General features: G+C 36.1%; 1 protein-coding gene across 1 annotated transcript in view; it reads right to left on the bottom strand.

Annotated features, from left to right (window-relative positions):
• CEP85L (centrosomal protein 85 like) overlaps nucleotides 1-13,576 on the bottom strand; it is a 147,050-nt gene that overhangs the window by 122,808 nt on the left and 10,666 nt on the right. Inside the window, exon 2 of the mRNA XM_018053019.1 lies at nucleotides 1,747-1,908. Within this exon, the coding sequence (XP_017908508.1) occupies nucleotides 1,747-1,908 (162 nt within the window). The remainder of the gene's footprint in view (nucleotides 1-1,746; nucleotides 1,909-13,576) is intronic.

Raw genomic sequence — 13,576 nt, 5'->3', positions numbered from 1 at the left:
ATATCAATATAACCTACCCACAGTAAAATTCCCGAACACCAAGGACTGGATGGCCTTGCCGCCGGATGTGCCCTCGCACAACACTGCTGAGAGAACCAATCACTGTCCACACAGCTCCACTGGGAGAGGACAACTGGGAGACTGGGCCTCGTGTTTTCTGGACCCTGCCCTCTACTTCTCTGTTGCTAATTTAAATCAGTATCCTTTGCTGTAAAAAACAACCTCTAGTACAAAATCTTTTCTGAGTTCCAGCAAATAACTGAGCCTAAGAGTAGTCTCAGGAATACCCAAACATAAACACATTATAAAAATATTAACTCAAAATGGACCACAGACTTACAGAATATAAAATGACTAAATTTTTAGGGGAAAAAAAAAAAAAGAGAGAGAGAGAGGAAAAAAAAAAAGTAAAATATTCAAGATCTAGGACTAGACAAAGAGTTCTCAGCCTTCATTCCAAAAGCACGGTCCATACAGGCAAAAACAGATACACTGGATTTACAAGCTTAAAAACTGCTGCTCTGCAAAAGACACGGTTAGAGGATGAAAGACAAACCAGACTGGAAGAAAATGTTTACAAATCAAATAGCCAACAAAGGATTAGTGTCTGAAATACACAAAGAATGCTCAAAACTCAACAATAAAAACGGAGAAAATCCAACTAGAATACAGGCAAAAGACAAGAACATTTCAGCAAACAGAACAGATAGATGGCAAATAAACATCTGTGAAATAATGTTCAACATTATTAACCTTTAAATGAGAATTAAAACCAAAATGAGATATCACTACATTCCTATCAGAAAACCTAAAATTTAAAAACCAAAGAAAAAACAAATAAATAAAAATCACCAGGGGCTAGCAAGGCTGAAGAGAAAGCTTGATGACTCATACTCATCTATTTGCATTGCTGATGAAAACATAGTAGTCACTCTGGAAAAGAGTGTGACAGTTTCTTCAAAAACTAAACACGCAACTCCCATACGACCAGCAACTGCACTCTTGGCCACTGACCACAGAGAAGTGAAGACGCATGTTCACGCCAAAACTTATGCACGAATGTTTATAGCAGCTTTATTTCTAAAAGCCCCAAACTGTAAACAACCCAGATGTCTTTCAGTGGTTTAATGGTCAGGCAAAATGTGGTCTCTCCAATGCCACCATTGCTATAAAAAGAAAGGGACGACTAATGCACACAACAACTGGGATGAATCTCCACAGAAAAAAGCCAATTCCAGAGTTACATACTATATGGCACAATTTATAGGGTATGCTTTAAATGACAAACAAAATTACAGAAGTGGAGACTAGATTAGTGGTTTCCAACAGGTAAGAAGAGGCGGGAGGGAAAGTGGGTATGAACAGAATCAGGTATACTGGGGTGAGAGAAACGTTCTATATTTGACCTTATCAATGTGGTGATACTGCAGTGCAGTTTTGCAAGAGACCAAGGGCTGGGGGAGCAATGAGATGAAGGTTGCATTAGCATCTCTGTACTATTTCTTTAAATCACGTGTGAATTTACAATTATTTCAAAATAAAAAGTTTAGTTTAAAAATGAAGGAAGGAAAAACTAATCTGATCAGAAGAATGGTTTCATTTGATATACAACAACACTGAATATTACTAAATATTCAAACATTATTTTATAATTTTTTAGTTTGGAACAATAAGACATGTCCCTTGCTTTCTCAATTACAACCATTCCACAAAGCTTCATGTCTGACCAGTAAGAATTTAGCTCACCTTCCACGCTGTCAGAACAGGAAGTTCCAATGCCAGTATCACCACTGTCAGAAGCTATACTATGTCTCCTGATGTGGCTATTTCGCTGGTTAGATGGGACAGTTGTGGCCTGCCACAATGATTCATTACCAGGTAACCATGCTGATGAAGAATAATCTGGGCCTACAAAGGAAAATATGCAAAAAGTTAATAAATTTATAATGTCTACAAGTAGGTAGAAGACATCTTTTGGCCTTGTAAAAAAAAAATACAAATAAGATAAAAAGCTTATTTTCTGCCAAAAATAACTTAAATAGATCAGTAATATCTATGAGTCACCAAATAAACTTACTTATCAGATATACACAAATTCGATGCTGACTTAGCAGCTTTCTTTGGCTGAAGATATCTGATTTCTGCTAACAGATACTGAACTTTTAATCACAGAAGTACCGTCTAATGTAAAATATCAACTCTATCATCAATCTGTTTGGAAATGTTAGCACTTGCTCTGTAATATTTGATAGGTAGGCATCTGTGATCCCATATACAGACATTATCTGAGAACTGGGACTCAGGAAAAAATCTGATCAAAGCATATTGTATGACAATACGTGTAGAATGCACTTGTGGAAAGTCACTCAGTCGTATCCGACTCTTTGTGAACCCATGGACTATACAGTCCATGGAATTCTCCAGGCAAGAATACTGGAGTGGGTAGCCTATCCCTTCTCCACAGGATCTTCCCAACACAAGAATCAAACCAGGGTCTCCTGCATTGCAGGCAGATTCTTTACCAGCTGAGCTACTAGGGAAGCTGGAAAGTCAAAACAATCTATTTTCAACGACTATATCCTAACCACTTAAAAGTTAAAATTATTTTGCGTTATTTTAATTGATTCTATTTCTTTAGTTATCTTTTGATAAAAGTTTAACACCAGAGCATTTCCTGGCTCTTAATTTTCCCTTTTGAGTTACAAAAAACCTTCACTGTTCAGCTAATTTATCACTTTTCAATGTTCTCTTAAACTTCATTTTCACTTATGTTGGCCATTTTTACTTAACTGACATTTGCCTCTTCCTGATTTATCTATCATTTTACCTTCTTGTTCATTCCTTCTTTCACTGTCTACAATGTCTCAAAATATACCATGGACCAGGGTCAATCTGTGAACTATTTACTACTAGCCTGTTAACATTTAGGAACAGAAAAAAAGGATAAGCACTGAAAAACATTTATAGTAATTTGAAAGCAATTTTAAATCTTGAAATTTATATAAAAGCTATAGCAGTACGTGTATCTTTATTAATGGTTAACATAGTGACTCTAAAACTGAAGACTGTAGACTTATTTGTGGGTGTTAACAAGTTCTGTACAAGAATTTTGAGACTTCATTTCAATTATACCCTTGAAAAGTAATGAGCACATTACAGATGACCTGAATAGCTACCTTAAAGCAGACTTATCACATAATTATGATGCTCCCATTGGGTTTTATGTTTGCAATTGCGGTTGCTTCCAAGTAATGGAGGAATGACAAGGCACTTATCATCATGATGTTAAATAAGACACCTTTACAGAATTATCATGTTACATGCTATTGAAATTGGCAGGCAAGGAGAACTTTCTAGCAGTTTAATAAACACAAGAATCACAAAATGACAAACATATCCACACAATTAATCACCATTATTTTACCATATTTAAAATAGACATTCTCTATATTATCAAAACATATAAAGAGATTAATAATAAAATCAGACCTGAATCTATTTTCTACCATATTAACCCCAACATAAAAGCTTTAATTTTAATAAAATACTGTATCAAATTATTTTATTTTCTATTCATATGCAATTTATAAATTAAGTTTGAATTAACTCAAGTTTAAAAAATGGTAGCCAAAGAAACACTTCCACCAGCTTTGAGGTCCAGAACAAGTGAAAACTGTAGATTCTACACCAATCTCAAAACTGGGTTTATCTTAATTCATCTGATTAGGCACTCACATATTAAAGCACCAAGTGAAGGCATTCTGTCACCAAAGGTACTCTACTGTGATCTATTATCTGCACCAAACATCCTTCCTTTAAACAGTTCCTCAAGTATTAATAATGTTCCATTTAACTGAACTCCAAGTCCTATCTAAACCATTATCAAAAAGGAAAAACAGCCCACTATTTTCTCTCCCAAGTGCAAACCTATTAGTTGGAGAAATATTTTTTTAGGAATACTCAGGAAAGAACATGGGCTTCCCAGGTGGCGCTAGTGGTAAAGAACCATCCTGCCAATGCAGGAAACATAAGAGACGCAGGTTCGATCCCTGGGTGGGGAAGATCCCCTGGAGCAGAACACAGCAACCTATTCTGGTATTCTTGCCTGGAGAATTCTATCCATGGACAGAGGAGCCTGGAGGGCTACAGTCCATAGGGTCGCAGAGAGTCAGACACGACTGAAGTGACTTAGCAAGCAGATAAGGGCATAAATATGTTGGAAGTACATGGAAATAGCAAATAAAGATATGAAAAGATGTTCAACCTTACTAATAATGAAATGAAAAAGACAACAATGCTTTTATTTTTAGACTTTTAAATCATCTATAACATTAAATACCATTGGCAAATATTTGAAATACCAATGTCAAAGTGCAGGAAACTTCCACATACTTTTATGGGTACATAAATTCATAGAGCGTTTCAAAATTAGGGCATCTGAAAACAGGTATCTCAATTTCAACATGTACCTAAATTTCAACATAAGACCTCCTACTAGGAATTTTTACAAAGAAATAACAGAGAAGTATAAAAATATATAAGCACAAGGACAGTACTTCTTCAAATACAAAAAATAAATGCCGAAATGGCAACCCACTCCAGTGTTCTTGCCTGGAGAATCCCAGGGATGGGGGAGCCTGGTGGGCTGCCGTCTGTGGGGTCGCCCAGAGTCGGACGCGACTGAAGCGACTTAGCAGCAGCAGCAGCAGCAGCAGAAACAAAATACAATCTGTAAGTTAGTTGATACTATTCAAGGGCTAAAACTAATTTTATTGACCTATTTTTTTAAACATGTAGTGACATCCAAAACATTAAGTACGCATGGGAGAAAAGCACTGATAGAGCTGCTTATGCAGTGTGCTTCCGTGGCTGCAGAACAGACTGTACACTTACACATAGGGCAGCAGGAGCTTTCAGGGAGCTCCACACCTAAATGTTGATCCTAACTGCAGTGTTTTACCAAAGAAACAAACACAGAGACATTTGCTCTGTCACTAGGGATGATAATGATGATGATTATACACTATCATCTTAAGAAGAAAACGCTGATTACTTTTACTCATTTGCAGATTACATCAGCATTTGATTCTGAAAGGAACCAGTTACAGAGCAAGATATGTAAATTCAACAGATTCCTAGTCAACAATTTTATAAAAGCTGCGTTAAGACCCCTGAAATGAAGTAAATACACCTGTTTTTAGACAATTTTATTTTGAGCAATGTAAAGTAGTGTTACATGTTTATCCCACAACAACTCCACTCCATTTATTGTTAACAAATCTTGACCCAAGGAAACCAACTGTATATAGAAAGGATATAATCTCCCCCACCCCATGTACACACACAGACACACCAGTAATGGGGATTAAAAAAAAAAAGAGAGAGAGAAAACCCACCAATAATGATACAGTATTATCATCAGAAGCTAGAAAGACGTTCCTAGCTTAAATCATTAACTATTACCAGGAAGAACGGCTCTGTAAAAGGTCAGAGATTAATATTTTCACCTTTGCAAGTCATCTGATCTCTATCAAAACTGTCACCACTGTCATAAACGCAGTAGTAGACAACAGACTAGGTGTGGCTGTGTTACAATAAAACTTTACAAAAATGATGACAAGCTAGATTTGACTGACAGGTCATAGTTTGCAGATCCCTGATCTAGAGTAAAAAAAAAAAAATTATTCTAATTTGTAAATATTCTCTAAAATTCAGCTGATTCAAAATGAGTAACTCTAGGCAGCACGTTTATCCATTCCTTTATTCAGAAGAAATTCTAGTTCATCCTAGAGCACATACCAACGAGCACTGCTGCTCTAAATCTGACAATTCACAGCAGCACTATCAAAATTTTCTGTGGGCTATCAATGCCAGTAACTTTTTGGATTTCTTTTTCCAGAACAAACAGTCTCAGTTTGTAATAACGAAGAACCTTTTATAGTCTATTACAAGTTAATCACTAAAGGCAGGTTGCCTATAAGCTATACACATATTATAATGACCCATCTCTGGGAAACCTCCCAGATAATGAGCATTAAGGCAGGAAAAAAAAAAAAAAAAAACCTCTGTTCAGCTCACAGGAAACATCCAGGCCAGGCCCACCTGTGAACAACTACAGGGAAGCTAACACATCCCCTCCAGAGGCTGATGATGTTCAGTCTCTCAGTCATGTGACTCTTCGCAACCCCATGGACTGAAGGCTCCTGTGTCCATGAGATTTTTCCTGGCAAGAATACTGGAGTGGGTTGCCATTTCCCTCTCCAGTGGATCTTCCCAACCCAGGGTTCGAACCCATATCTCCTGAGTGGGTTTTTTACCGCTCAGCCACTAGGGAAAGCCCCAGAAGCTGATGAGAACCATGAAATGTCTGACTTGACTCCCTCTCCACTGACTATAAAAGAAGCCTGAATTCTAACTCAGGCCAGGCCAGAGGATTCTATGGGGCATGAGCTTACCATCATCTGTTTGCTGGCTTTCCAAATAAAGTCACTACTCCTTGCCTCAACAACTCCTCTCTTAATTATTGGCCAATTATACGAGCTTGGACTCAGTGACAAGTTTATTTGTATATTTTTTCTTGGGGGGCGGGGCAGGGAGGCATGCTGCTTGACTTGTGAGATCTTAGTTCCCTGACCAGGGATTGAATCCAGGCCCTTGGCAGTGCAAGCCTGGAGTTTTAACCACTGGACCGCCAGGGAATTCCCCTGCATGGCTGAAAACGCTCTAACAACACATTAACGTGTATGATGGTTAACTGTATGTGTCCACATAACTGGACAATGAGGTGTCCTCATATTGGGATGTCTTACATTTAAACTGTAGACTGAGTAAAGCAAACTGCCCTCCATATGTGGAAGGGCCTCCATCAAACCGGCTAAGGGTCTGAATAGAACAAAAGGCTGACACACCCCCAATAAAGAGAGAATTCTTCCCATCTGAAGGTCTTCAAAACAGAACACTGGCTTTATGCTGTCTTTTGGACTGGAAATGAAACATCAGCTCTTCCTGGACTTCAGGCCTTTCAGCCTTCAGAATGAAACTCTACCATCAGCTCTCTCAGTTCTCAGGCCTTCAAATTCAATCTGGAACTAAACGATTGATTTCCCTGGGTCTCCACCTTGCTGACTCAGCCTGCAGATCTTGGGTCTTGCCAGCCTCCATAATCACATGAATAAATTCCTTACAATTAAACTCTCCCTTAAGTTATACAGAGACAGAAAGAGAATATAAAATTTTTTTCTTGATTGCACATAAAACACTCTCCAGGAGAGATCATACCTTATGCCACAAAACAAGTCTCACTACATTTAAGAAGACTTAGAACATACCAAGCCACGTTTTCCAATGATAATGGTATGAAATAATTTAAAGAAGAAAACAGAAAGCTCACAAATATGTGGTGATTAAACAACATGCTCCTAAATTACCATGAGTCAAAATGGAAATCAAAAATATCTTGAGACAAATGATGGAAACACAACATACCAAAGCTTATGGAATGCAAAAGCAGTTCTAGGAGGTAAATTTATAGTGATAAATGCCAACATTAAGAAAGCTCAAAGGAACAATCTAACTTTATACCTTAAGGAGCCAGAAGAAGAACCAACACCAAAGTTAGTAGAAGGAAGGAACTAATTTAGGATTTTAGGCTTTCACTGCCATGGCCCAAGTTCAATCTCTGGTCAAGGAATTGAGATCCCACAAGCCGTGCAATGCAGCCAAAAAAAAAAAAAAAAATTTTTTTTTTAAGAAGCAAGGAACTAATAAGAATCAGAGTGGAAATAAAAGAAATAAAGACTAAAAAAAAAAAAACAACAACGGAAAAGATCAATGAAACTAAAAGCTATTTTGAAAAGATAAGCTGACAACTGAATGACTGTGGAAAAAACAAAAGCCTCAAATACAGTCAGAAATGAAAAAGGAGACATTACAACTGCTCACATAGAAATATAAGGGATTATAAGAAACTGCCATGAACAATCCTAAGCCAACAAGCTGGACAACTTAGAAAAAATGAATAAACTCCTAGAAACATACAACCCACCAAGACTAAATCATGAAGATAAAGAAAATCCGAACAGACTGATTACTAGAAATCAATAATTGAAAACCTTTCAACAAAGATATATTCAGGACCAAATGGTTTCAATGAGGAATCCTACTATTTAAAGAATTAATACCAATTCTTCTCACATTCTTCAAAAAAATGGAAAGGAAGAGAACCATTCCAAGCTCTTTAAGAAATCACTGTTACCCTATACTGAAGACAGATAAGAACACTACAAGAAAATCACAGGCTATTATCCCCAATAGCATAGATACAATATCTTCAACAAAATAATAGCAAACATAATTCAACAGCACATCAAGAGGACCAAACACCATGGTCAAATGAGATTTATTTCAAAGAGGCAAGTATGGTTCAACATGTGCAAATCAATAAAAGTGATATACCACATTAACAAGATAAAGCACAGAAATCTATATAAATTCAACAGATGTAGGAAAAGTATTTGACAATATTCAACATCCTTTCAAGATAAAACTCTTAACAAATTAGATATAGCGGGAACATGCTTCAGCACAATAAAGGCCATACATAACTACCCACAGTTGACATCACATTCAACAGTGAACAGCTGAGGGGCAAGATCAGGGACAAGACAAGGATATCTACTCTCGTCACTTTTACTTAATAGAGTACTGGACGTTCTAGCCGGAGCATTTATGCAGATATACAAGAAAAAGAAATGAAGGGCATCCAGATCAGAAAGGAAGAAGTAAAACTGTCTCTGTTTGCACATGACATACTTCATACAGAAAACCACCAAAAAATCAAATCAGCAAATTCAATAAACTTACAGCATACAGAAATTAATACACAAAAATCAGTTGTGTTTCTATATACTAACAAACGACTGAAAAGAGAGATTAAGAAAACAATCCCACCTAAAACTGCATCAGAAAGAACACTTGGAAGTAAATTAAACCAAGGAGGTAAAAGATCTGTACATCAAAAATTAGAATACACTGAGATGAAACAAAGTGAAGACAAGAGTAAGTGGAAAGGTATTTCATGCTCACTAATCAAGAGAATATTGCCAAAATGTTCATGCTACCCAAAGCAATCCAAATTCAATGCAATCCTTATAAAAATTTCAAAGGCATTTTTTTACAGAAATAGAAAAAAAACCCTAAAACCACAGAAGACTTTGAACAGCCAACTCAATCCTGAAAAAGAACAAAACTGGAGGCATCAAACTTCCTGATTTCAAACTATACTATAAATCTATACTAATCAAAACAGTATTGTCGTTTAAAAAGATTCACAGATCAATGGAATGGAACAGAGCCCAGAAATAAACCCATGCATACACAGCGAATTAGTTTACTATAAGGGATCCAAGAATATACAAGGGGAAAGGACAGTCTATTCAATAAATGGTGTTAGGAAAACTGGACAGCCACAGGCAAAAGAATGAACTATTCCACCATCTTACGCCACATACAAAAATGAACTCAAAATGGATTGAAGACTTGTAAATAAGACATAAAGCCATAAGACTCCTAGAATAAATATACAGATATGCTCCTTAACATTGGTCTTGCAATGATTTTTTGGATTTTGACACCAACAGCAAAAATAAATGAATGGAACTACATCAAACGAAGGGCATTCCAGGTGGTGCTAGTGGTAAAGAATTTTTCTGCCAACGCAGGAGACTTAAGAGATGTGGGTTTAATCCCTAGGTAGGGAAGATCCCCTGGAGGAGGGCATGGCAACCCACTCCAGTATTCTTGCCTGGAGAATTTCATGGCAAGAGGAATTCTGGCAGAGGAGCCTGGCAGGCTGTGTCCATAAGGGCGCAAACAGTTGGACATGACTGAAGCAACTGAGCACAGCATGGCAAAAACTAAAAAGCTTTTTAACAGTAAAGAAAATTTAAAAGAGAGAGAGAGAGAGAGAGAGAGGAAGAAGGAAAAAGAAAGAAAAGACAATCTATGGAATGGGAGAAAATATCTGCAAACCATATATCCAATAAGAAGTTAATAACACAAAACATACAAAGAACTTCTACAACTCAACAGCTAAAAACCATCCAAATAAACGATGATCTGGATAACATTTTTCCAAAGATACACACACACAACAGAATATTATACAGCCATAAAATGTAAGGAAATCCTGCCATATGCAACAACACGGATGAACCTGGAGGGCATTATGCTAAGTGAAACGAACCAGACAAAGAAAGACAAATAGTGCACGGTATAATACATGTGGAATTGAAAAACAAGAGTTGAACTCAAAGAGAGCTGAATGGTAGTTGTCAGGGTCCAAGAGATGGGGAAGCTAGGAGAGGCTCGTAGGGTACCTTTCAGTTATCAGATGACTAAGTCTTAGAATCTAATGTAGAATACAATGACTACAGTTAACAACACTGTGTAAGCAAAATTTGCTAAGAGAATAAAACTTTAATGTTCTCAACTGAAAAAAAGTAAACAGTGAGGTGATGGATATGTTAATCAACTCTAATCAGAATCCTTTCACAATGTACACATAAACCAAACCAAATTAAGGTATTCACCTTAATACAATTTTATTTATCAATTATATCTCAATAAAGCTAAAGAAAAAAAGAATCCAACATTTGGGAGAATGGGTTTTTAGAATGTTCTTTAAGCATTATTTCTAATAAGGAACTATTATAAATAAACACTAAAAGGGAGAAAGGAACAGAATCTAGGCCATTAAAATAATGAAGATTTAAAAGTGTAAAATGCTTATATTATCAATCTAAGTAAGATAGAAAACACAATAAATGGGAAATTCACAAATAACCTCAGATTTCATATCTTCTAAGAATTCTCTGAACTCATTTTTTTGCCTGTTTCTAGCTTAGCATTCACCATATCAAATTAAAGTTATCTGTGCAAGTATCTGGAGAAGGCGATGGCACCCCACTCCAGCACTCTTGCCTGGAGAATCCCAGGGACGGGGGAGCCTGGTGGGCTGCCGTCTCTGGGGTCGCACAGAGTCGGACACGACTGAAGCGACTTAGCAGCAGCAGCAGCAGTGCGAGTATCTGTCCTCCGCCTAGACTGCAGTAATATTCACTAAGGGCAGGGACCAGTGTTCCAGACTTGACTCAGTGCTGCAGCCAGCATATATATAGCAAAGAGTCAAACAAACAAAAAATGCACAGAGCAACTGGAAAGAAGTACATCAAAATACTACTTGCAGTTTTTCCTAGATTGTAGGACTATTGGTAATTTGACTTTTATGCTTTGTATTATTACTTTAATAGTCAGAAAAATAGGGTTTTTTTTAATGCTTAACCCCCACCAACAACAAACCAAATAATTTAGTTATTATCAGCGATTCTATACCTGTGCTAAGTAACTATTCATGAAAGCCTTTGGAGATATGTTTTCCTGGAAAGGGTACCCAACTTATATGGCCTATTTTGGAACAAAATGGGTACATTCTAACATGTAAATCAAAGTACCATAACTTTTAAAATTTTTTTCAAAAATTCAAAATTACATATTAATGTTCATAAACTGAATTAAATTTCTACATTTAAAAGGAAAAAATTTCTTCAAATTCAAAATAAAGAATTTAGAACAGATTGGTTCTTTGTTTTGGTTGATAGCTACAAGTCTATATCAATAATACCACAATTAATTTCGTCCAGTACAAGAAACAAATCACGAAGCTTTTTAAAGCTGTAGGAGAGTCTATCAGGAAAACAAAGTAATTCAAACATTTTGACAAAAGACTGGTGCACTTTTCATAGGAAGGTATCCTCATCAAAAGAACTTTAGAAAAAGAAAGCATAAGTCCAATCACATCAGACAAATCATTTGATCAGTCAGTGGGGAAACATGTCCTACTCAGAACAGCATCTTATTCCTTTAAACCAGTAAGACATTTTAATTTACTTATGATAGTATCACAATGCTCTTATTTTTGCTAAACTTTTCCTTTTAAAGGAACAAGAGATTCATTCAGACTTCCCAAAATGGCAGAAGTATCATGAAATGACCGAATTATCTATAGAAATTGATTTCCTCCAGGCGGTGCTCACATTTGTCTTCTTCTTTAAATATGACCACAGGTTTTTTTAAAGGACACTGGAGATAATTAACAAAATGTCATGATTAAAATAACATTCTAAGCTTTAATTCAGATTGAATGAATTCAACTTGAGAAGAATGACATGCTGTATCTCTAGTCAACATAATCCAGAATCACAAAGCAGTCAGAACTAGACATGACATGAATACACTTACCAAGTGATATAAGGAAAATTTTTTCACCCAATTGTTATAAGACTACACTACTAAAATGGGAGCTACTCAATTTCTAGATATGGGCACTTTAAAAATAACTTAAAATAAGGCTCAGTGATCTCTGAAATAAAATCTTACCTAGGTCCTATCATATTACAGTAACTGAATGACTATGTAGAATCTGCTCTCCCTGGAGAAAAGAGCATTTCTATAAGAACAGCAAAAATTCCCAAGACACCATACATTGGGACTTCTCTTTGGAAGACAATATGTAACATTTTTTAACACCAATTTCAATTATTTTAAATAGAATACTAAATGCATTAAATAGTAAATGTCCAGTATTTAAATACTAAATAGAACATTAAATATTAACTTATTTAATAACTATTAATGTTTCTCACACTGGAAAAAACAGGAAGATGAACATCAAATGAATAAGTTATCTATTATATTTTATATTCTTTCTGAAGCTTCTTTTTTAAATTGGAAGCAAAAATTCATACAATATCAAGCCTTCCATAATACGCTAACATAACTGTAACTGCATTTAGAAGAACTAACCTTACTGAATTTTAAAAATGACAACACTAAGCCAAAAAAAAAAATTGACAAAGCAGATTTATAGTTTTAAATAAAAAGCTGAATATATAATACAAATCATGAATATAAAGTACAGTGTTTTTCTTAAATGCAGGTTATCACCCATTCAGTGCACTGAGACCAACCCTTTTTAATAAAACAGAACAAAATGGAAAATATCAAAGTATATTTACCCTTATTTGACACAAGATAAACAAATCTCATGATATAACATCTCTGAAATGTTAACAAGTACAAAGTACTTCTGCACAAAGTTCAGAACAGTAGCCTTCAACTGCCCCATTCTATTATCAGTAGAAACCAAATTAAAAAGAAATAAACCCAGGGAACACAACCAAAAACCTTCTTTTCCTTATCTCATATGTCTAATCAGTTTCTGAAACTCTTCAGTCCATTTTAGACGTATTCACTGAATTAGACCTCTCCTCTCCTTCCCACTGTCACAGATTATGGCTTGTGGCTCAGCTGCTGCACAGACCTCCTGCTGGGGCGGCTGCCCAAGCCAGCCTCTACCCTACTATCAGAAAATACACTTACATCATTCTTTTGCTTACAAAGGTCTGTGGGTTCCTTACTACATATTAAATAAAACTCAAACTCCTTAACTTTGGCAAAGTTCTTCACCAACTGGCAACCTCATTTTCTAATACTTTACAACTCCTACCTCCCCTGCTCC

Source organism: Capra hircus, chromosome 9 (assembly GCF_001704415.2).
Source record: "Capra hircus breed San Clemente chromosome 9, ASM170441v1, whole genome shotgun sequence".
In the NCBI taxonomy this organism is placed as follows: domain Eukaryota; kingdom Metazoa; phylum Chordata; class Mammalia; order Artiodactyla; family Bovidae; genus Capra; species Capra hircus.
The sequence above is the reverse complement of the archived record's forward strand: the minus strand, read 5'-3'. Positions and strand labels throughout refer to the sequence as shown.